We start from the raw sequence: 23,574 nt of genomic DNA, 5'->3' as shown, positions 1-23,574 counted from the left end.
GCAATTCATCCAATTAATGATAATCATTTTCAAGCATTTTGTGGGCATTTCACAGTTGAACCGTTGCATAGTGCAACCATGAGAAATAAGATTCAGAGAAATTAAGAGTTTCAACGTTTTAGGCAGTTTTACATGCTTTGCTGAAATATTCACTTTGCACTGAGAGAAGGAAAGGAGGAGGCCAGTTAAAGTCAATTATTGAGTTGGTTGGTATTGTCTCATTAATATTTCTAATTTATTTCTTGTCATTAACCATTTCATTTTGTTGTGCAGATGCTGGTGTATTCACTGGGTATGACTCTCTACTGGTCAGTTGATTTTCACCTACCTCAAAATCAGGTGAGAGCCTTGATATGAAACTGCAGTATTCGCTTCAGTATCATCATGCTCCCACACATCAACTATTCTAATGATTTTTCTGATCTTGTTCCTTCTCAGCCAGTCCAGTTGAGTGACCATCTCAACAGCCTCCTCCTCAGCATGTGTGAGGACCTGGCCCATCGCCGGGTGAATCTCAACTCCATCCTGGAAGCCTGCGAATCTCAGCACAAAGCCTCCATCCTGCCGTCGCCCACCAAAGTCATCAGACAGCTGGTGGAGGAGGTTTTTCATGAATCAGTGAGTCTAGATATCCACCTACAGTATGTTCCTGTCTGTAAGCATTTCAGCTTCTCAGCAGGCCGTTGTGTATGAGTCAGGATTTAAAGGCAAAGTACAAATTTACACTATGGCAAGACATTAAAGTGATTGTAAATGTTAGTTATTTTTTCCCTACAGATGGACCATGGCTCTTTGCCAGACAGTAACGTTCCTTTGAGTGGCAGGAGCCAAATGATCAGAGAGAGACTTCATGGTGAGCAGACACGTTAGTCCTGAGAAACTTGAGTGCACTGAAAATATACCATTTTACCGATCATCCCTCTCAAGACTGAGAATTAGGTCTGCACAGAAATGATAAAAACATTGTTTTTTACACGTGCATTAGTCATGGGAAATTAGAACTATGCAAGTTTTCCTTTTGTACCAAGCCACAAAAAGGTTGTAGCTATAAGTGTTTGAGTTAATCAGACTTGCTTGACATTGCACATGCTGAGATCTGACTATTCCTCATGCACGCAATGTGATGTTGATGCTGAAATGGTATATAGTGCAGCCCTACTTGCAATGATACGATATCATAAAGGTGCATTACCTTGGATATCCCATTTATGAATACAGAAATGGGAAAAACTGTTTTCACCTACTATACTCCTTATAGGTGGAATGAGCTTCAGGAAGACACCCTTAGGTTAGACAAATGTTTAATCTTGGATCAGTTCAAGCTTCTGTTTTTCAATGTTCTAATGTAACTATGTTCTTAATTTGTCTGCTTTGTCCCAGAATAATTTACTTCAAATTTACTTTCACTGCCCACATCTTTGTGTTACTTTTATTTAAGTCATCATGTGTTTGTGTTGTATTTTATGCTTTCTACCTTTTGTTATACATAAAAGAGGAGAATGCAGAGAAGAAATATTTGATGCTGAACATAATGATGATGATAATAATAATAATAATAATAATAATAATAATAATGATAATAATGATACTAACTTTATTTATATAGCACCTTTCAAAAGTTATAAAGTGCTTTACAATAAAACAGATAATATGATTAGTTAAAATACAAACATAAGATATGATAAATAAATAAAATAATAAAATAATTTAGACAGTTACAACAATTACCGTCAATAAAGAAAAAGCCATAAGGTAAAAGTGGGTCTTAAGAAGGGATTTAAAAGAGGATACTGGGTTTGCCTGAGCTCTCCAGGCTTAACACTGGGAATTTTCTGGAATCATCTTTGGTGCTTCAGGACTCTGACTATGGCAAATAATGGCATTAAACAGCAATTAATGGCTGTGCGGTTAAGAGTTTATACAAATAAGTGATATCATGGAACTCAGAGGGACTATTTTCTAAATACGTAAAGAATATTTCCTGGAGCCTAATTTCTGACTCTGGAATTCAAAATGAGATTACACCTGAAATATGTGTATTGCATGGGGGAATCCATTCATCATAATACATCTAAATCTTTGAACCCACATATTTACAGAAAGTAGTTGCAGTCATTGTACTTTTGACTCAGGACTATGTGCAGGACAACAGGATTAAAATCTTAACCTAAAGCAAGCCCAGGATTAAGTTTCCTGCAAGAGCCAATAATCAGATGCTGAGTGCCTACGCTCCAGTTTAAACCCTCTGCCTGCCTCATGTCCGCCCAAACATCTCAGTGTCTCCAGGGACTGCAGAGACAGACACTTTTTTCATCTTTCATCTCTCGTGTCTTACCTGTTTGACAGGGAAGAGAGGGCCCTTTTCAGACTTCAGTGACGGGAGTGCTGAAGGGAGGAGATACTCAACAGACTCTGACTCAAAGTCAGGTATGTATGTGAAACTGAAAGGATGCCGAGGAAGGTGGAAATGAGGAACACTTGCCTGGTTGTCTTGATGCAAAACTATCATTACTAACTTCTCTTTAATGTGTGTTCCAGCAGTAGATTGCTTGTTTGCCACATTGTATGCCTGTTTTCTAGGGAGTTTACCTCAGAGGCCTTGGAGACACAGACCAAGGAGTTCTCCCACACCGTTGTACCAGTCGTCTTTAGACAGGTTTGTGCTCTATGCATGCGTAATTACACTTTAACTACCAATACTGTAGTTAGAAGAAGATTCTGTGCATGCATTCCGTGCGTGCATGTCAACATAAATAAATCCCCCTCCGTGCTCCCTCATTGTCTGTAGTGACTTTGCGTGGGACGTGACATTGTCCCAGAGTTCGACTTTTCCAGCTTTGTCCGCACAACTATTACATAATCCGTCCTTCCTCCTCTCAGACTCCCTCGTGGGGTTCGTCACAGGGACAGCAACTCTAGCTGGCTTGGTCGGAGCCCCCACCACGACATCTCTCCCAAGACATCAGGCAGATCTCACAGTCCTTCTATTACCTTCAGCGAGTCCTCTCTCAGCCTGAACCAGAGGAAAGCTAAGGTAAGGCTTTTTCCTTTTTCTTCAGTGACTGCAATGCAAGGGAGATGCTTTTGTAGAAAGTAAGCTCACAGTGTATGTTACTGATTCGTTGTTAAAGCAGCTTTTCTGGGTTGCAGTATTTAGTTTAATGAGAATGACAGTGACAGCTGTGGCGTATTTAGTGCAGATGAGGGTCAAGTTTAATTCCAGGAGCAGACAGTGGAGCAGTTACAGAAGTACAAAAGCCTGTCGGATGGGTTGCGGCTCATATTGTAAATGTTTGTTTTGTCAGGCTTTGGGTCCCGAGTTCATCAGAATGCCAGATGAGCAACACATTGTTCTCGAGCTACCAGGATCTATTGTGGTAAATTAATGATTTCTATTCATCCGTTCAATTTTACTGTACGTTTTTTGTTATTTCACATTATTTAAACTTGTCCCTTCTTGCATCCTAAATGTGTGTTTGCATAATTGCATGCAGTGTTTTTGTATATTCATGTACTTGTATGTTAGTGTGTCTTTATGTCGATGTGTGCCTGTGTGTTTGTGCATGTCCACAACAGTCCAGAAAGGGACGCTCTTGTGCGTCTCAGAGAGAAGTGACTGTCGTGCTGCCTAACGGACAGTACGTGGTGGTTCGCTGTGACATTAAGTCCAAAGCAAGAGATGTGTTTGACATGGTGGTGGCTCACGCAAACCTGGTGGAGCACTTTTACTTTGGTCTTGCCTTCCTAGATGGTAAGAGGACAGATTATATGAAACCTTATTTGTCTTGATTGCATTGATTGTACTTCAAATATTCAATAGAAAATGAATTAAAAAATATCTATATATGAGATTTTAACTTGAGGAGATAATGTTAACATAAAACATATGCTAACACTTTCTATGAAGCCCATGTCAGAGTGCGAATTATACAGTGATTGAGGGGATCAAGAAGTTCTTCAGAGTGGGAAGAGAACCCAGGACAGCCTAGGTGCATTCTTTAGTGAACTGAACAGCGCTGTACCAGAAACAGATACTGTCACTATCAGGACACTGTCAACATACCAGGGGGTAGGCACATGTGTAACTACCATAGAGCATTTAGACCTGTGCCTGACTAATACTAAGGCATAGACCACCCAGTAATAAAAAAAAGTGGCAACTGTTTTCTTACTGTGAAAATAGTCAAATAGAAAACTAAATACACATTCCACATTGTATATCCTAACAATCCTAACCCTATGCTAGTCCAGATACCTCAGTCGGACTCAGTCTGCAAAGCAAACATGACTCCTATCTTTCACAGAAGTAAGGCAAAAGTTAGAACATTGAAAATATTAGCGTTCATTTGTAAAATGATTACATGATCAAATTCAGAAAGACTGACTGTGATAAAGGGTGTTAATCTTGCTAGATTCATGTTTTGATCCCCCAAACCTTTTGCTTTTATCTCTTTTGGAGGTTTTGAGTCTTAATTAGTGCGTAATTCTGAGCAATTCAAACCATGGCCCATATCTATAATGCATTATGAGCACAGCAGTCTGAGTTATAATGTCCCTACAGCACTGTATAACCATAGATATAACCCACTCTTGAATGTTGGTCTTTCTTTATTGCAATGATTATGAATCATTGTCACACCAATGTCTATAATGCCTTATACACATTAGAATGATGTGTTTTGTTTAATGTATTGATTTTTCACCATGATCCTGGCAAAAAATGGTCAATGACCAGCAACCATGAAGTGTTGATACCTTATAAGTAATCATAAAATGCTTTATAATGTGTGATGATTGTTGCCATAAAGCATTATGAATACTTGTGATTGCTTATAGGTATAGGCAAACTAAAACATATTATAAGTGTGTTTTTACTGTTAGAGTAAGACAGTGAGTTATGATGATTGCTATAAAACAGTATGAATATTCATGAGTGCTTATAACTGATTATACAGGGCTTTAGGCATGTAACAACACATTATAAATCTGTTCATAATGTGTTATAATGAGAAAGAGAAAGAGAGAGACTTCATAGAAAGGGTTACCATTCTGTTAACTGAAGTTGAGTTCATGTATTTTTGTTGTTTCAATCACTTCAGAGGTCTTGAGGTTAAAGAGGCTTCTCTCTGTCATTCTGCAGATGATGAATATTTTTTTTTGGAGAATGAAACTAAAATCTCCAAAGTTGCGCCTGACGGTTGGAAAAAAGGGCAGATATTGTCTTTTTTGACATTTCTTCGAGTCAAGTATTTTGTTGATGACATCTCCTTCATTTTGTGAGTATAGTGGTGATGTTTACTTAAATATTTTTTCAGAAACACCTAATTAGAAATAATGTTGCCTTTATTTGATCGTTTTTTTCCCTGTTTGCTAGGCACAGACTGACTCGTCACCAGTACTATTTACAGCTGCGTAAGGATATCTTGGAGGACAGGCTTTACTGTAATGAGGAGACAGGCCTGTTTCTGGTTGCTCTCGCGCTGCAGGCTGAATTTGGGGATTACATGCCAGAGGTACTGAGGACAGTCCTCATGTCACCCTGTGTCTTTTAATACCATCATCATTTTTCAGAATGTGTCACATTCTGCTGTTTTGTGTTTCTCTTTAGTTGTATGGTAAGAATTATTACCAGCCAGAGCATTATGTGTCTAAGAGGATGCTAGAGAAGCTGGCCCTGCCCACTGTCAAGGAAGAGCTGCCAAGACTACATGCGAGTCATGCCCAGATGCTCCCCGATGAGGCAGAAACCGAGTACCTGAAGGTGTCCAGACTACCAATTATCCAGTTTTCCCATTGTCGTTTGTTTTTTTCACCTTGCAATAAGCTAAAGTGATCAGGCTGTGTGCACTGTTGCTGCTTTTAACTTGATAATATATCAACTGTTAGACTTCCTGTAGTTTAAATGAAAATAGATCCACAATTCAATATTTAATGCATATATGTGTGTGTGAAATATATACCCATCAGATTGCCCAGCAGTTACCAGAGTATGGAGTTATGTTCCACCGTGTGGGCAGAGAGAAAAGGCCGGTGGTGGGAGAGTTGGTTTTGGGAGTCTGTGCCAAAGGAATCATCGTCTACGAGATGAAGAACCACCTCCGGACTGTCACCCGGCGCTTCCTCTGGAGGGAAACCGACTCCATATCCACCGGGGTAAAAAACAATCTTATCTTATTTTCGCATTTTATTTTACTTTACATCTAACAATCTGTTGTGTCTGTCCTTCAGCGGCGCAAACTGATCATAGAGTGCGGTGGGCCCAGTGGGAAAAAGCACAGTTTTGTAACAGAGAGCTCAAAAATAGCACAGTACCTCCTCAACCTCTGCTCCGCACAGCACAAATTTCACAGCGAGATGACGTCACGACAACTCAACCACACCATGATACCAGGTGGGATTGTGTAGAATGCATAGTGTTTCATGTTGACCGTACTGCTACATATCAAAGAATAACAAAGAGTAAATAACGCCTGATTCTACTTTGTTTGAAAAGATGAGAACATGGCCGTCTACCGGGGTCGTAACCTGAACCTGAAGCGGATGTCCTGCTCAGAGGGCATGTTGAACCATGTTGGTTTGGCACCTGGTCAACCAGACTCCCTCTCCAAGTCCTGCGATGACTTGACCGCAAAGTTGGAGGAGCGCCTCCGTCAGCAGAGGGAGATGAGGAGGGAGATGAGCAGAGAGATGCACAAGGAGCTCCCTGAAACAGGAGATTTCAGGGACATGAAAGAGCGACAGTGTTGGAGGTAACCCTTACTCATGATGATGATGATGATGATGATAGGAAGCAGTGTTAACATTAAGGACACAAAAACGTAATCCAACCATGCACGTGTTTTGCAGCACTCCAGAGACAATTCCCAGGATGATGTCCAGCGTCTCGCTACAGAAGCAGGATTCTGATACTTCCTCTTCCATACGAGGTGAGTATGTCTTTCATTTGTGAACACAGAGGGGCATGACAAATGAAAGGAAAAATGAAGCATCTTTAATGGGCTTTATTTTGAAGGATGACATCCCTTTTTAGTGTGGGTCATAAGGGACTCACAGCAAGCTGTGTTTTTTAAAAAAGTTTTCAAATGTTTTTTCTGACGACTAAATATATGTACATTAGTTTGCTAGAGAACTGGCTTTATGAAGCTCAGTTGAGCGGGCGACCTGTGTACAGAGGCCTTGTTCTTGCTGCAGCAGCCCAGGGTTCATGCTTTGATCTTGTATATATTTAATATTTAGCATCTCAAATAAATCTTTAATTTTTTGAGAAATAAAATAAAAAAATCAAATGTATCTTCCAATTTAAGCATGATAAATATGTGAAATTTAATATTTTGGATTTTGTCATGTGTGGTCTCATCTTGACATTTTCCACATAAAGTTTTGTGTTTCCACCTCTAACGTAGGAACACTACCTGGGACTTTTTCATAACATACCAATGTTTCTGAGATACATGTGAATGTGTTTTTCTGTTTATGTGAGTGAAAACTTTGCTAGAAAACATGTAAATGTGCCTCATGTGCTTTGCAGTCGATACACCAACCAGGACCCCACCAGAGAGAGAGATTGTCTGTGTATCCCTGAAGAAAGATCCGAAACTAGGCTTTGGTGAGTTTACTGAAGTCCCCCTCCAGTCGATAATGTGTTTTATGTTCTTGTTCCTATGATTGAATGTTGGAGCTTCGCTGTGTAGAATGACGTATGTGCAGCAGAGTTTGACACTAGAAGGTTGTTTTTACATTCATTGCTGATAGTGTTTTAGGGGGCGGGGCTACATGCATTATTTGTGACATCACAAATACTTGAGAAGCCAATCCTTGTTCAGAATTCAGGATACAGGAGTGCGATGTGGAAACTTGAAGCCTCCAGTGCACATACTCTAAAAATGGACTTTGCTGTGAAAAAAAGGATTAGGGGCCATTATAAGTATTTAAATGTGGTAATTATACATTTTGTGTGCCTGAATACGTGCGTGGAGGGGATCTTTAAGGTGGACTGAGCTGTGAACTTGATGTGAAATTAATGAGCCGAGCGACAGCTTTTGTCCTCACTTCCTCTCTGGTCCCCTTTCAGGCTTTGTGATTGTGGGCGAGGACAATACAGGTAAACTTGACCTTGGGATCTTCATTGCTTCCATTGTGCCTGATGGACCTGCGGACAGAGATGGACGAATCAAACCCGGTGCGAGGCAATGGGAACTGGAAAAGACACTGGCTCACAATTTAAACGCAGCGTAACATTGCTAGAGACATGGATTTTAAAATAATTTGTTGTTTTTTCCAGGTGGGCGCCTCATCTCCCTTAACAAGACGAGTTTGGAGGGAGTGACATTCAGTGACGCTGCTGCCATCTTACAGAGCAGCCCAGATGAGGTGGAGCTCATTGTCTCTCAGCCGAAACGTAAGATCTGCTTAATGCTTTCATCTCTGCATGCACATTCTGAGAAGTCCATGCAGTCATGCAAATATCCATCAATACAACCTATGCATACTGATGTCCTTTATCCCGCCTGGTTCTTTTTCTGTCAGAGTCCCTCAAGGAAAGTAAGAGTTCCTTGAGTCAAAGTACTCTTGGTTTGGCATTGGAGAGGGGCTTTGGCTCACAGACCACACTGAGTGGCAGTGAGTACCGCCCTGCCATGGAGGAACTGGAGGAGGCCATCAGTCTGTCCAGCATGGCGACCCCAAAACTGGGCAAGAGGCTCCACATTCCTGTTGTTCGGATACACGATGCGCAGGTTAGTGCCAGACTCAGCATGAGGTCAAAGCTGATAAATGGGTTAAACCGGTGCTAATGGTTAAATGGATTAAGTGCATTGATTAATGTAATAAAACACTGAGGTGCAGTTGTTTACCTGCATTGGAAGTGACTGAATGCACCGGATATCTGCCCATGATTTATGTTCTGTTTCTCCTTCAGGATGCGTGTTCGAGGTCCCCGTCGATCTTAAGTTTGAAAGCAGGGGAGAGGTTTATATTGGAGCTGAAGAAAAGCAGTGGTAGTCTTGGCATCAGTGTTGCTGTGAGTTAATTGTTTCCCCTTTATTATGTACTCAGTAACCAGTTTATTATGTACACCTAGCTAAAATGAATGCAGTCTGTTACAGCAGTCTGACTGCATCCTCCAAAATGACCACACAGTTGAGTCAGCAGCAGCTTCAACACAAACATTAAAACCTTCATTAGCTGCTTTAATTTTAGTCAAGTGTACTTAATATAATATGCCTCTCTGTAGGAGTTTTGATTACTTGTGATTGTTTTCTTCACTTTCCACTGTGGCTCAAAGACTACTATGTCTTGCTAGAAAGCCCTGTGACTCATTGCAGTGTTGACATAAACAAGTAAATTGTGCCAAGGACTTAGTGACATTGCTGCCTTGGGTGAGATCAGCTCAGGCAAACCGATTTACAGGATGCAAATGGGAAAGGTGATAAAGTAGCCAGCTAAGATGCACAGTAAGTTGGATCGCTAAGCACTGAGTCAGTGTCCTGGGTCAACTGAGGGCTGTGACACTGAATTATCACACTGTTTGTAATTGTATTCATTTCCTGCCAAAAGGGAGGGATAAACACCAACGTGCGATATGGAGGCATCTACATCAAGAGTCTGGTGCCTGGAGGCGCTGCAGAGCAGGACGGACGCATTCAGATCGGTAATCTGTTTATTTGTCACTTCATAGCATGATCAGGTGGCTGCCAGAAACACAAAAGGTTCTGTAAAAGTTTGATTTGGTGCCAGATTGACAGTTTGCATCATCATTATCATTAAAGGATATGATGATGTTGTGAAATATGACATCACAGACCTCATCCTGTCATGAAGAGGAGGAGTAAAGAAGCAGTTTTTACTGACAATACTGATATTAATATATTGTCTTAGTTATCTGTGTGTGGTTGTGCTCCTAGAGCCACTGCGCTCTGTCAGTATCTGCTCAGTCCATGCTTCAGTGAGCAGGGATGACTTTTAGATCTGTTGACATGCACATCAACCACACATAGGCATCCAGACACACACACACACACACACACACACACACACACACACACACACACAAACCGTTTATCCATTGATGCTGTTAATGATGATGAGGTTTGTGTTTGTGCATACGACAGGTGACAGACTGCTGGAGGTTGATGGGTTCGACCTGAGGGCCGTGGCTCACCATCAAGCTGTCGAGTGTCTGAAGAGGACTGGGGAGGTATACACACACATGCAGTGGTCAAACACAAACACACTTTCTCTTTAGCTGATGGGATTGCAATATCTCAGTAAAATATGACAGAAAAAATGTTCAGCGTCAGTGATTCCAGAGTTGATTCAGGTCCTATTTCCTATCCTCAGTCTGTGTTGTTGTCATCCCAAACCTTACAACAGTAATTTTATTTACCTAAACTTGAACCATGAACTGATGAGAGATCGGAGAACCCTCATATGAGTTGTTTTTTTGTTGTTGCAAGGACTTTGCTGGACCCTTAAGACCTGGAGTAATGTGGAGACACTTTTTAATTTCACTCCATTCAAAGCTGATTATAAATATGCACCATCAAAAAGCTGGAGATACACACTGACATCTATTAAATATAAAGGGTGTGTGTGTGTGTGTGTGTGTGTGTGTGTGTGTGTGTATGTGTGTGTGCGTGCATCTGTTCCCCATAGGTGGTGAACCTGCTGCTGGAAAGGGAGCCCACAGTTATGCTTGAGCCCAGACCTGACTCACCCTGCCCCCAACTGCCATCAGTCCATACACAGCCCCCCAGGACCGAAGTCTCCATGGAAACGACCTTGAGTGGTCGAGTCAAGGACTACAGCTTTGTGACTGATGGTGAGAGGGGATACGAAGGGGCACATACACTCAGAAGAAGAAAAAAAAAGAAAGAAAAGGCGCACACACACACACACTTGCACACATGGCCCAGAGGTGACTGTGAGTCATCTGACAGCTACATTGTGGTTGCTGTCAGACTCAGTCCCCCCCGAGACTGCGAGAGCTGAAACCTTGAAGCTGCCTCTTCAGCTTCGTTAAAGGAACAGTTCCTCATCCCTCATTCCTTTCATAACTGGAAATGCTTCAAAGAAACGTCACAAAAGGATCAGCTGCTTTCTCAGATTTTATCATTTCTTCTTCCGTTATAGGAGGACATATGCGTGTCGAGGGGGTCACTAAAACATTTTTTTGATCACAATGTAACAAATCACGGCCGACATTACAGCTTAAAGATTACACAACACCCATTAATACGCTAAGATCCCCCTTCATCTCTCCGCTTTCCTAGATAACACGCACGAGGTGGTGCTAAGGAAGAGTTTGTCCGGCCTCGGTTTCAGCTTCAACATCTCACACATTCGCGCGGGGCCAGACCGTGGCAGCGTGGTCCGCATCAAACGTCTGTTCCCAGGACAGCCGGCGCTAGAGAGTGGGCTCCTGCGAGAGGGAGACATCATTCTGTCAGTCAACAAAGAGCCAGTCAAGGACCTCTCTTACCAGGTAGCGTTATGGATTATTAATCCTTGCCTATTCATTCCAGGGAATTGACAGCCGGTGAGTTGAGTCTACATTCATAGGTGGAGCTTGTTAGTATAAATTTTTCTTGTTTTTTTTTTTTGTTTTTTTTTTTTTTTTATGTGATTGTATTTGGTTTAAGTCAAAACCTTGAAAGAATAGAAGGGTTCAGAAAGTGCTGACTACAGCCTAAAAGGTGTCCAAACACTGGCAATTACGTCAGCACAGTAGGTGACTTCGTCTGTTTTTAAATATTTAAGAATGAGGCTGGTGAGTGTGTGAGCAGCTCCAGTGACCCTGCTCTTTCTTAAGATCTTAACCACGTCATTGGTTCACTAATCTTTTAATCTCATACCACCAAAAATAGCAAGCGGGTTGTGTCATGGTATTTGATGTGTCTTTTAATCTTTTGTGTTCTGCCGTAGAGTACAAAGGCATTCAGACAGGTGCCTTTAATCATAAATCACAATCAGATACAACCCAGATTGTTGAAAAAATGAACTGAATGTGATAATTTGATAATCCTGATTTGACAAACAGTACCGTATGCTGTTCTTTCTTTTTGATTTAGAGGGTCTTATTCCTGCTGCGTGGAGCTCCGTCTGAAGTTCATCTGCTCATCTGCCGGCCGAGTCCTGGAATGCTTTATGAGGCAGATGACAACACACTGGTGAGCACACACACACACACACACACACTCGCACACACATAGAGATGAAATCACATCAGTTAGACCCAGTCATGAAGAAGGATCGTCTTGCTTCCTCTCTTACTCTGTAGAGTCCTGCACACTTCCGTGAGGTTCGCTCTCGCTCGCTGGATCTCCGACTCGGAGAGGACTACAGCACGCTCCTCAAGTTTGAATATGATGCCAAACTCCTTGCCCAGAGGCAGGTGGACCCCACTCAGGAGGAAGCTCTGATCAGCACAGCAGAAAAAAGCTCAGAACCTCCTGCAGCTCCAACAACACTCTCCACTGAGGAGAGGGTGGACAGTGAGGTTCAGCCCAACCCGCCTCCCCCATCTCCTCCACGCTCACCCCCATCACCAACCTCACCGACATCACCGCCATCGCCAGTCTCGCCAGCCTCACCAGCCTCACCAGCATCACCTACCTCACCCGCCTCACCTGGCTGTGGCTTTCCACCAGCTCCACCAGAGTCACAACCGACCGCTGGGAAACCAGGGGAACAACGGGAAGTAAAGGAGAAGAAGAGGGACGAGAAAGAGAAGGCGCCGACGACTCCAAGCTCAACTGTGATGCTTATGGATGCGTATCCGAAGACTGCCTCAAACTATGCCAGGTAATGTATCAGATGTAGACACACATGAAAACTACGAGATATTGTTACATCACACATTAATAATAATAAAAAACAACTTTTATATAATATTTATGGTCACTATATCTAGTATGTACTGTTTGTTTATCTGCAGTGGGGTCAGAGAAGAGGCAGATGGAAGTCTGACCTACTGCCTGATGGGTAATGGACTGACTATCATGGCAGATGAAGAGTATCTGACCATCAGCTCCACCCTGGAGCCTCTTCACAACCTCCCCTCCAGTCAGACCACTCACACGGCAACAACCACCCTCCGCTCTCATACCTCCAACCCCTCCTCTAGTTTCACCTCTCAGAATCCAAACCTCGGCCCTCACATCCCCACCACCAGCACCGTCTCGCCCCTTGGCCTCTCCTCTGACACCCCGACCACTTGCTCCCTGGCCCACCCAGCTCAGCCACTCACAACCCAGCCTCCGAAAGCCAAGCACCACCCGATCCAGCAGGGGCTCCTCCCAAGTCACTACAAAGTGATGTCCAAGAATGGCAGGCCTGTGGTGCCTCCACCCCAGCCTCCTACTCCACCAGCGACCCCCATCACAGCCCAGGTCATGTCCTCCGTGCCTCCCTGTGCCAGTCCACCTGCCCCGATACTGCCACCCACAGTGCTGCCACCTCCCGCCCAGAGCCACATACAGATGAGGGAAGAACACGAGAAGAGAGAGAGGGAATACAGGGATGACGATGATGATGATGAGGTTGATGAGGAGGAGGAAGAGAGTCGAAGAAAGGTAAGTTTGTGATGTTTTGTGGTCTGACATTTTCCGAAGCACAGATTTTTTAATCGAGAAGATTTGTTTGTCCACAGAAAAATTCCATGAAATTTGGCAAATGAACCAGTAATTAAAGTTAACAGATTATTTGTCTGGAAACCAGAAAAACTTTACTTTGATGGCCAAAACAGACATCTACACATGAAAATGTGTGCAGAAACACCAAAATTATCTTTTTAATGCTAGATAAAAGCTGTATATGCTACTATTTTACATAAATGAAAACTTTGAGTGTATATGAAAGGTTGCACTATTAACGTACCAAATTTACAGCAATTGAGTGAAAAGAAATATGTGATTAAAGCCAAAGGAGCTCTTGCTTTTGTGATCATGCTTTGCGATGAAAATTGTGTCTTTGCTGTTAAAAAAATTTGGATAATTTCTGTAGCTGTTAAACAGATAAATTATCACTGTTTGTCGCCTGTCAGGGTACGGTTAAAGAGTTCGAGCTGACAGTGATTTTGACCAAGTCCAGGAGTGGAAGCTTTGGGTTCACGATCACTCGAAGCAAGCTGGACAATTGCTACTACATACAGGAGATACTGGACAACCCAGCCAAGGCAGATGGACGACTCAGGGCGGGAGACCGGCTTATCACAGTAGGCATACACGCACACACACATGTCCGTACATTTAAATTTTGTAAACATAACCTTGTTCAGTGCGTTTTTCCCTCTCTGTCATCTGTTACCAGGTAAACGGACATGATGTGACCAGTGTGGCAGATGATGTTGCCATGACCATTCTCAGGTCATCTCCGAGAAGGTTGAGTATGACCCTGGGGAGGGCAGTTAGCAACCTGGTGGCCCCGCCTTCCTGTGACAGCCTTCCTGATGTCGTTCTCCACAAGACACCTTCAGGACAGCTTGGTGGGGGCCCTTTATATTATCACACGTATTGGCGACGTCAGCAGTATTATTTCATCGTTTTTACTCTATGAGTGTTTCCCTCTCAGGTATAAAGCTTACAGGGGGCATCGGAAGCAAGTGGCAGGGCATCTATTGTCTGGAGGTGGTGCCAGGCTCCCCGGCGAGCGAGGAGGGCAGTGTCCAACCCAGTGACAAGATCCTGTACATCTGCGGCAGGTGCACACTGGGGATGACCCTGGAGGATGCGGTCAAAGCCTGCGAGATCGCCCCTCGTAAAGTCAAACTGAAAATCCTCAGGTATGTGCCCTCAAAGGCTCCAGAGATAGACGCTGACATGTGTTTGTCTCTTTGAATGACTCTACTGTTTATCTCCCTCACAGAGAAGACCAGCCGGTGAACCCCAGGGCGAAGTGGAACGGTAAGGATTTATGGGATGCTTTCCTTTGCTTGAGTGGACACAAAAACATACAGAAAGTTTGGTTGTTATATGCACTGATGGATTGCCTAGAAACCAGATATGTTTGTGTTCAGCTGAAGAATGATAACTTAAGTTCAATCATTAGCAGGAAGTGTTCTCAGTTCTGAGAAGAGCTAATTAGTGTTTTGGGTTTTTTTTTTAGATATAGCTCCTGTAATGCAAATGGTTCTTTGTACAAACTACACTCAGAAAAATAATTAGCCTAAAGCGGTGAATTTAACTATTTTGATTAAACTTACACTTTCCATATAATTGTGTTACACAAGGTCGATGTAAAGGGTCACATTTAATGCAGAGCTTTTTTATCATGTTGAGTCAATGTGTACAAATTAAATAACTAGATGTGTGATTTATTACAGGGGACAGAATAACTAGTTTGATGGTTGACACTTGAAAAACACATTATCTTCTTCTGTAGGTCTGTTTGACTGGAAAAAGGACAAGAAGTTCTTCGCTCGTTTCGAAGAGCCTGTCTCTCCGGAGAAAGAATCTCCCACTGAAGATGGTGAGTTTTTTTTTTTTCTTCCTCGTCCTCTTTTTTTCCCTCTCCAGACTTTCACATGTTCTATCAGCGCCATTACTGGTTCCCTTTCACCCCTTTGCTTGTTGCCCCTTTGTCCGCGTGAAGCCGGATCTCAGTGCTGAAAGATAGTTCTCTTTGCAGCTGCGTGTGTGTGTGTGTGTGTATACGTGCGTGTGTGATCTGAATGCTGACAGACAGATCCTGGGCTCTCACAGCAGGATTAATAATTAGCAAGCCCCAGGCCCTCCACTGGTGTATTGGACTGCAGGGCTGTAGCCATCACACACACACACACACACACACACACACACACACACACACACACACACACAGGCAGTGCCATACAGCCAGTGGTCTGCAGGGCAGGTAGCTCAGTTGCCTGGTGACGGTGCATGCAGCGGTAAGGGACAGTGCAGAGGGTCAGTCTGAAAAGAGCAGTCTTGTTCACCTGTCATAGAAGAGACGCACCCATCAACACTTCTCTTTCAAAATGGCCGAAGAGGTGGGAGGTTGGTGTGTGTTGTTTTTTTTTCTCTTTGTCTGTAACAGAAATTTCAATTGGCTGTAAATGACTGCATTGAAGCAAAGTGGTGCAGAAGTACCATTGTTAGTTTAGAGTGGAGCTCCAGATAGCTTTTGCTGGCTTTATCATTTTCATTTTGTCTGCTGATTCATCGATAACTTCCTTTTTTTTTTCTCAGCTGAAGCTGTGTGTAGGACCACTGGAAGTTTCAGATGTCTCTCTCTCAGCCAAGAACACGATGTAAGTCCCCAAACGTTTGAATGGTATTTGGCCAAAAGCTCATTCTTTCTGGTGTGCAGCGTCATTTTTTCTCACCTGCTGCCAGCTCTATCGCTTCTTTTTTGTAGTGTCTGTTGAAACACACACTGTAACATGAGTCTACTGTGTGTCAATCTGCGAGCGCTTTCTCTGCTGGGGGGTTGGTCACCGTCTGCATGTGTGTGTGTCTGTCAGGCTTTCTGTACGCCTGATTCATATATCAACAACACAATAGCACCTTTTCTGTATAATATAAGTTGCACTGTAAATACACTCGAATAAAACCACCAGAAGCTGCACCCACTCTTCGCCTGCATCCCCTGATTCTTCATTTTTCTGCTCTTGCAGAGTTGCATCATGCAAGTGGATTTCACAAAACCAGAAGGAGGAGGCCTTGGCTTTGCTTTGGTCGGGGGAACCAACGGCAGCATGCTCAGAGTGAAGGAAATCTGCTCTGGCGGAGTAGCTGAGCAGGACGGTCGGCTCAAAGTGGGAGATATCTTATTAGAGGTAATAAACCCGTCACACATTTTGTGTGTTTTTTACCCATCGTAGTGGAGGAAACCCTCATCCTCGCTGTGTGTATTCCAGGTGAACGGTGTGATCGTGTCCGGGCTAAGCCACAATAAGGTGGTGGACATCCTGCGTAAAGCCGAGGGCTCTGTCCAGCTCACCATCTGCAGGGACATTCTTCCCATGACCTACGGCGAGTCACCTTCACCGCCCATCATGTCCGCTCAGACTGAAGCAGTACTAGCCGAGCAGCCAGCTCCCGTGTCCAGCCCGGATGCCTGTTCCTCACCCGATGTCATGCTCAATAAGCCAGTTGAGCGCCCACCTGGTACAATCTGTGACTGCTTTTCCTTTTATTGTGAATTTTTGGGAGGCTGATAATGCACTTCAGACTTGAGTTGGATTTAAGATACAAAAGTAGGAACCTGACTCAGACTTGACTGCTGTGCTACTCATCTTCCAAATCCTTCAAATGAAAATAAACATTTTGACCGGAACTGCTTTCATTCTTTCAGAGGCGGCGTTAGACCCTGTGGTCAACGAAGCTGGTGCGTTTCTTAACCCTCCACCTCCTCCACCACACCGACGACTGACTATTGTAACAGATGAGACAGAGATTAAGCAGGTAACATGTACACTAACAAGCACACACACACACACACACACACAAGTACATGAGCTTTAGTGTAGTATGTATGATGTAAACTCTCAGCCCTTCTTCCCTCTTCACTAACATCTACTAACATCTCCCTCTGTCGCCTCCTCTGACTGCTCGTCTGTGGAGCAGGAGAGCTGTAACAGCACCCCTTCTCATCAAGCCTGCTGCCCGTCCCTCAATGTCACTGACATGTTGCATGGAGCTTCTGACAGGTAGTTACCTCCCAAACTACTCTCCTCTTGTATCGTGCACTTATTTTATCCCCCCCACCCCATCCTCCTCTTCCTCCTGCCTCTTCTTTTGTATTGTTCTGCTGGAGTTCCAATGTTAACCACAAGGAGGCAGCAAAGAGCAATACATAAAACACCAACCTGGGATAAATGCGTTGAGACAAAAACAATAGTGTATCAGTTAGTAGGTCTATATTCTAGTAATATATTATAGATATTTTAGCCTCTTGTCTATACTGTATTTTAGGTGGAAAGGTCGCAGGGAAAGGAAGCTCAGCCTTGCATGATTTCATCCCCTCCTACCGAAGAGTAAAAATGGTCTGGTCTCACCCCTGCCCCCTGACTCCCCCAGGAAACACATCGTGACCAAACTTTTGGACCAGTCCTGCAAAGACATCCGAAAAGCCCAGTCAGACGGCTGGAGCAGCGAAGAAGAAGATGACGACGTATTTGACGCCACCGGTCGGGAAACGACCTCACCCGAAACAGGTGTCATTTCCGCTGCTCCTGTCCTGATGTTTCTCAGGGAAAACTGTGTCTGTGCTGAGCCATACAAGCAACCGTTGGCCTTCTCTTTTGCTCTTGTGTTTTCTCAGGCCCACCCATTGTGTCAGAGGAGGAACTGGCCGGTTTAGCTCTCATTAGCCCGGCTAAGACCAGCCAGTATTCAGGCTCCAGAGTCAAAGCTCTCATCCAGATTCTGCAGCATCAACTGGACCAGCAGGAACTGGTCAAAGAGTTCATGGTGTGTATGTGTTATAATGTACACATTTAGCAGTCGATGTAAAATTACCCTAAGAAGGGGTCAAATCTTGTAAACCAGATTTTTTAAAGGTTCATGCTTCTTAAATGTGAGAATTTGCTGCTTTTCTTTGTCCTGGATGACAGTTAATGAAGAGTTTTTGGTTTTTGGACTGCTGGTTGGACAAAATGCATTTTGACAACATGCCCATCACAATTTTTGCATCTCAAAAGTTGTGATGGGCATGTTTTTACCATCGTCTTACATTTCATAGACTAAACACTTAATCGATTAATCATGAAAAGAATCGTTAGTTCCAGGCCTATTATTGTGAATACTCCACTCTTGCACATCTAAAGAAGAGCAGCAAAGAAAAAAAGACACTCACTGACAGTTTGTTTTTGTCATTGTTTGTCGTTCATTTCAGGCTCTGGAGCATCTGAAGCCATCTGACAACTGTCTGGTGGGAAAAGCCCCCGAGAACAGAGATAAGAACCGCTACAGAGACATCCTGCCCTGTAAGTCTGAAGTCTGTTTACTTTCACTTTCTTCAGGCGGAATCTAAACTTTTACTCTCTCCGTTTGTTCAGACCCCTACGTTTCATTTTATGCTTCCCTTTTGGGGAGTTTTTTTATTGGTGAACTGAAGCTTGTAAAAGCTGGATACTCACGGACTTGGCATTTATAGGAGAGCCTGTTTGTCAGCTCTTCTCTTAGGTGCTCCGTTTGGGCTTTACTTACTGAAGGGAGCAGAGATATTTGTTTACAACACTTAAGGACTTCGGCAAAGCAAATCATTTACTATATTAGTAACAATAATTCATTTTTGCCTCACTTTTAATTTTGTCTGCGTCAGCCAAGTATGTAATAAAGATGTAATTTCTTACCAACCTTGTAATTATCTGGGATTTATATCTTTAATAAATGAAGCAGCATCAGGGGGATATTATATTACCAGCTGTGTTATTAATAGGAATGTTAGGGGGTAAACAGAGAGAAAGAGAGTGTGCAATGCTTGAACTGTGGTCAACACTGTGCACATGCACACAAACACCTACAGAAGCATTTACTTCTCCGGCCCCACCGGGTATGATGGGGTGAAAAGGGTCGGAGTCGAGATGAATGAGCGTGATGAAAAAGATTGTGACCCCCAGCGGAAAAGCAGTGCAGAATGAAGGGCATGTTATTCACAGATCCGATCCCATGCTTGAACTATTTTATTTAGAAAGGCCGATTTCCAGTCTGCGGCTTCTTTGACCTCACAAGCAGGGCGGGGGACCAACCCAGAAAACATTCCTAATTGCCCCTCGGTCTATCACCCCTCTCATCACCAACACACGTCGTCACAGCGCTGGTTTGTTGAACCCGATTCCAGACCTCTGAGCTATTTGCTAGACTTTATTTACTGTACACTTAGATTGCAAGCCTTGGTGAAACAACAAGGTAAGCAGTGTTTGTTGTTTGTGACCAAGTGATGAATGAATTGTCAAAAAACATGAGGGTGTTTTTTTCCCCCCCGATAGATGACAAAACCCGTGTTGCCCTTGGAGACAACCAGGACTACATCAACGCCAGCTACATCCGCATGCAGGTTGGGGATGAGGAGTTCTTCTACATCTCCTGCCAGGGCCCGCTGCCTTCCACAGTGCCAGCTTTCTGGCAGATGATCTGGGAGAGCAAATCTGACGTCATTGCCATGATGACCCAGGAAGTAGAAAGGGGAAGGATCAAATGTCACAAGTACTGGCCAGAGAAGCTGAGCGTGCCTCTGGACACCGGCAGGTTCCAGATTCACTTGGAGAACCAGCAGTTCCTGGAGTATTTTCACATCAAGGTCATTCGCATTCTGGAGACAGAGGTGAGAGATCTGTGAGGAACACCCACCCGCCTGTCAAATGTCGTATGATTTGAAGGGGAGCAATTCTTAAACTTAATGTTATTCCAGACCGGTGAGACCCATCTTGTCCGTCACCTGAAGTTCACACACTGGCCTGACCACGGCGTTCCTCACAGCTCGGAGCACCTGGTTCGCTTCATCCGCTACCTGAGGGCGGTGCACAACAAGGGACCAGTCACCGTGCACTGCAGCGCCGGCATTGGACGCACGGGAGTTCTCATCTGCACTGACGTCCTTCTCAGCCTCATTGAGAACGATTTGCCTGTGAGTGTAAGCCATTCTTTGAGCTTTACTAGTAGGTTTGGATTACAAAACTATTTTTAGCAACGCTGGTGGTACGGCTCTGGGGGCTGCAGGTACAGACTGAAGTGTCCCATCAATTCTCAGAGTGATTGCCATTGAATTTTATACAGATAATCAAGGTCCTCTTGATGAAGTTTTTCGATCCTCTGACTTCCTCTGGTGCCACCAGCAGGTTGACATTTATGGTTTTAGTCACTGTCCCAAAAGGCGTTGGATGGCACATTAATGACCCCCTCAGGAAGAATTGTAGTAGCGTTTGTGATCCCCTGACTTTTCATCTAAACCCTTGAACATTTTACTTTCACTTGCAGTGACACTGTATTTGTTTCATGCTCATTAGCAAATGTTAGCATGCTAACACACTAAGTTAAGGTGGTGAACGTAGTAAAGATTATACCTAAACAAAACACCATTAGCCTGGTAGCTAATGGTATGAACATAACAAGCTAGCAGTTGTTACCTTCTCTTTCCGGGGTTTTTTACCATTTTAATGCTAGGGCTCACCAAATCCAAAAAAGCCAGAGCACACTTTTTCCCCATACCAGATTGAGCCAGGTGAGAAATTGACTACTTATAGAGCACTGTGGACTAGAGTGATTCTTGCTGATTTGCTACTGGCTGTTTTGCTCGTGGCTGTTGTTGATTTGCTAAATAAACCACCGTATAGACATAGACAAGCTGTCACACATGCTGTAATTGGAGCTAACACCTTCCTGTCTCTGTCCTCAGATCAATGTGAGCGACATCGTAAAAGGGATGAGACTTCAGCGGCATGGGATGATTCAAACCAAGGTCAGTGTCAACCGAAAGGTCAGAGTTCAAAGTTCAAGCTTTAAAAGAGAGACAGTTCCCAAAAGCTAGACGTGCCCTTTGTCTCTCTCTCGTTTCAGGAACAGTATCTCTTCTGCTACAAAGTCTGGTTGGAGGTTTTACAGGGCATTTTACAGCTTCACGGCAACCAGTGGCAACCGGAAAGTCCCCGAGACCACAAAGTAGTTTGAATGCTTCCACGTTCCAGCTCACCTACCTGTAAAGCACAGACTGTGTTTGAGGAGCCATGTGCAGTCTATCACAGCATTGATCGGTGATGCCGTTTTTCTTTGGCTGTAGTTAGTTCCGTTAGCTATAATAGGAAACCTGTACTTTTTCTCTGTTTTGATACTTTGTGTTGAAGCCCATTGTGTAGTTACGATGACTTCAACTTTTTTTCTTTTCTTATCTTGTATGTGCTCTTGGTGCTGTGATTATATGTCCATTTAATTTAGATCACTGAGGTTGTTTTTGCCTTTCCAGGCTTAGTGATTTGCCTTCTGTCTCTAGCATCTTTTTCAATTTCGTGTCACTATTCGAATGTATATCATTTATGTCTCTCCATGTCCTTTAATTCTCAAACTGCATTCATTTTTAAGTCATATTGCATGGAATTTAAAATCTGGTAATATTCACATTTTTTACCTGACAGTAATGTCACTAATGTCATCAAAGTGCACAAGTGTACAATAGGATCATCATACCAAAGGGAGTATCTGTTTGTGACCTTGATGAGTAGCATTTGATTAAGCATTGTGTTATCATTTCATTAAGTGCATTTGTACCCTGGAGAAAAGGGCATTAGCAAAAGAACACTATTGATTTTTCAGTTCGTCATCTAAGGAAATGAAAAGAATCAAGTGCCTTGGAATGACTCACGCCTCTTGCTCCAAATTGACCCCGAGTCGCTTATCACAAGCGGTCGGGGTTGAAGAGCAAGAAACTGATTTGAGAGCGCCCAGCGGTGTTTAGGTTGAATGTGCAGCTTTCAGTCTGTTTGGGGTCTGAGGTGAATGTTTGGTTGATCCAAACCGGAGGAGGATTACATCTCATCTTTTAATTAGTTAAAACGTAGAAGTTTGCACACCGCCTGTCAATCTCTTTTTCTGTTTTGTTTGAGGGCCCGTTTTATACAAAAACACTCTCACAGTGAAAATCTTACTACACATATTCACAACTTGCACATCCTAATACAGATAAGGAATGATTGAACATAACAGACGTTTGGATGAGTTCATTAAAATTTTCAATTCACTCTTTTACTCAAATTTGAACGTGGCGTGAACACTGAATGTTCAGATTTTTTGTAAAAATGTACAAAACGGACTTAAATAATTAGTTTTTAGGTGTAACTCGTTATGTGACAGCATCCTTTATCTGTATTCCATAAGCTATTTTAATACAAAGTCAGCCAAAAATGCAAAAAACATTAAGAGGTTTACAAACTTTCCATTTTGCCACTTGAGAGCAACAGAGCTGCATCTCCAAGTCACAGATCAAAGATGATTTATAGCTGCGGGTTTGAACCTCAACCTTTGGATGTAAATGCTTGTAAGCTTTGTTCTTTTAGCTGCTATCACACACACACCAGCTCTCTTATTGCATGCAGACTCTTAAAATACAGAAGTCTGAGCCTGGAGTTTGACTGAATGACTTGATCAAAATGTGGAATGTAACACAGCAATAGTCTCCACGTGGAGAGGCGATCAGAATGTCAACCTCTTACCTGATAACGTCTCCCAAACTGTTCGGAGCATGTCGGTAAGACATATGCAGTACTGTACCTTTGGCCATGCAGAGCCGTCAGCCTCTGTACTGTGTATGCAACATCTTTACATTCAACGCTGATAGGTAACCCTCTGTTATGTGCAAGTTCATGTTGTCTCTGAGACCCCGATGATATGTTTTCTCCCTCAGATATTGAAATTATCCTTGAAAAGAACAAACAAAAAGCACATTTTGCGCTCATCTGTGAAAATGCATCTTGTACAGTCGAGCAAGTGCTTATGCAGTAGCATTGTGAAATGTAATAACCCCTTAATTGCACAACTGCTTATTAATGCTAAATGAATATCTTGTCACCGTACAAGCCACTATGTAACCAATAACTGAGAACAATGTAATACCTCTCTCTTTAATTAAAAACCTCTTCTGAAA

At 43.2% G+C, this 23,574-nt stretch overlaps 1 protein-coding gene across 4 annotated transcripts in view; it reads left to right on the top strand.

Annotated features, from left to right (window-relative positions):
- Window positions 1-23,574, top strand: part of ptpn20 (protein tyrosine phosphatase non-receptor type 20) — a 27,523-nt gene extending 3,949 nt beyond the window's left edge. The window contains exons 4-48 of one of the 4 annotated variants that reach the window (XM_037124193.1): window positions 274-339; window positions 439-618; window positions 778-853; window positions 1,259-1,288; window positions 2,347-2,427; window positions 2,581-2,656; window positions 2,881-3,034; window positions 3,306-3,377; window positions 3,577-3,751; window positions 5,141-5,276; window positions 5,375-5,513; window positions 5,609-5,761; window positions 5,968-6,153; window positions 6,229-6,391; window positions 6,494-6,749; window positions 6,847-6,926; window positions 7,529-7,606; window positions 8,072-8,101; window positions 8,282-8,398; window positions 8,527-8,735; window positions 8,918-9,019; window positions 9,556-9,649; window positions 10,110-10,195; window positions 10,654-10,819; window positions 11,271-11,482; window positions 12,069-12,167; window positions 12,278-12,801; window positions 12,935-13,571; window positions 14,042-14,212; window positions 14,308-14,482; window positions 14,569-14,779; window positions 14,863-14,900; window positions 15,379-15,465; window positions 16,185-16,246; window positions 16,613-16,774; window positions 16,856-17,105; window positions 17,293-17,402; window positions 17,565-17,647; window positions 18,018-18,154; window positions 18,262-18,410; window positions 18,835-18,925; window positions 19,931-20,265; window positions 20,353-20,568; window positions 21,337-21,399; window positions 21,498-23,574. In XM_037124193.1, coding sequence (XP_036980088.1) covers window positions 274-339; window positions 439-618; window positions 778-853; window positions 1,259-1,288; window positions 2,347-2,427; window positions 2,581-2,656; window positions 2,881-3,034; window positions 3,306-3,377; window positions 3,577-3,751; window positions 5,141-5,276; window positions 5,375-5,513; window positions 5,609-5,761; window positions 5,968-6,153; window positions 6,229-6,391; window positions 6,494-6,749; window positions 6,847-6,926; window positions 7,529-7,606; window positions 8,072-8,101; window positions 8,282-8,398; window positions 8,527-8,735; window positions 8,918-9,019; window positions 9,556-9,649; window positions 10,110-10,195; window positions 10,654-10,819; window positions 11,271-11,482; window positions 12,069-12,167; window positions 12,278-12,801; window positions 12,935-13,571; window positions 14,042-14,212; window positions 14,308-14,482; window positions 14,569-14,779; window positions 14,863-14,900; window positions 15,379-15,465; window positions 16,185-16,246; window positions 16,613-16,774; window positions 16,856-17,105; window positions 17,293-17,402; window positions 17,565-17,647; window positions 18,018-18,154; window positions 18,262-18,410; window positions 18,835-18,925; window positions 19,931-20,265; window positions 20,353-20,568; window positions 21,337-21,399; window positions 21,498-21,608 — 6,828 coding nt within the window. In that variant the 3' untranslated portion in view covers window positions 21,609-23,574. Of the gene's footprint in view, window positions 1-273; window positions 340-438; window positions 619-777; window positions 854-1,258; window positions 1,289-2,346; window positions 2,428-2,580; window positions 2,657-2,880; window positions 3,035-3,305; window positions 3,378-3,576; window positions 3,752-5,140; window positions 5,277-5,374; window positions 5,514-5,608; window positions 5,762-5,967; window positions 6,154-6,228; window positions 6,392-6,493; window positions 6,750-6,846; window positions 6,927-7,528; window positions 7,607-8,071; window positions 8,180-8,281; window positions 8,399-8,526; window positions 8,736-8,917; window positions 9,020-9,555; window positions 9,650-10,109; window positions 10,196-10,653; window positions 10,820-11,270; window positions 11,483-12,068; window positions 12,168-12,277; window positions 12,802-12,934; window positions 13,572-14,041; window positions 14,213-14,307; window positions 14,483-14,568; window positions 14,780-14,862; window positions 14,901-15,378; window positions 15,466-16,184; window positions 16,247-16,612; window positions 16,775-16,855; window positions 17,106-17,292; window positions 17,403-17,564; window positions 17,648-17,912; window positions 18,155-18,261; window positions 18,411-18,834; window positions 18,926-19,930; window positions 20,266-20,352; window positions 20,569-21,336; window positions 21,400-21,497 lie in introns of those variants that run through there. The other 3 variants (XM_037124190.1, XM_037124192.1, XM_037124194.1) reach the window with 3 other exon arrangements.

This window comes from Acanthopagrus latus, chromosome 15 (genome assembly GCF_904848185.1).
Source record: "Acanthopagrus latus isolate v.2019 chromosome 15, fAcaLat1.1, whole genome shotgun sequence".
Taxonomy (NCBI): domain Eukaryota; kingdom Metazoa; phylum Chordata; class Actinopteri; order Spariformes; family Sparidae; genus Acanthopagrus; species Acanthopagrus latus.
This window is presented reverse-complemented; position numbering and strand designations above follow the sequence as displayed.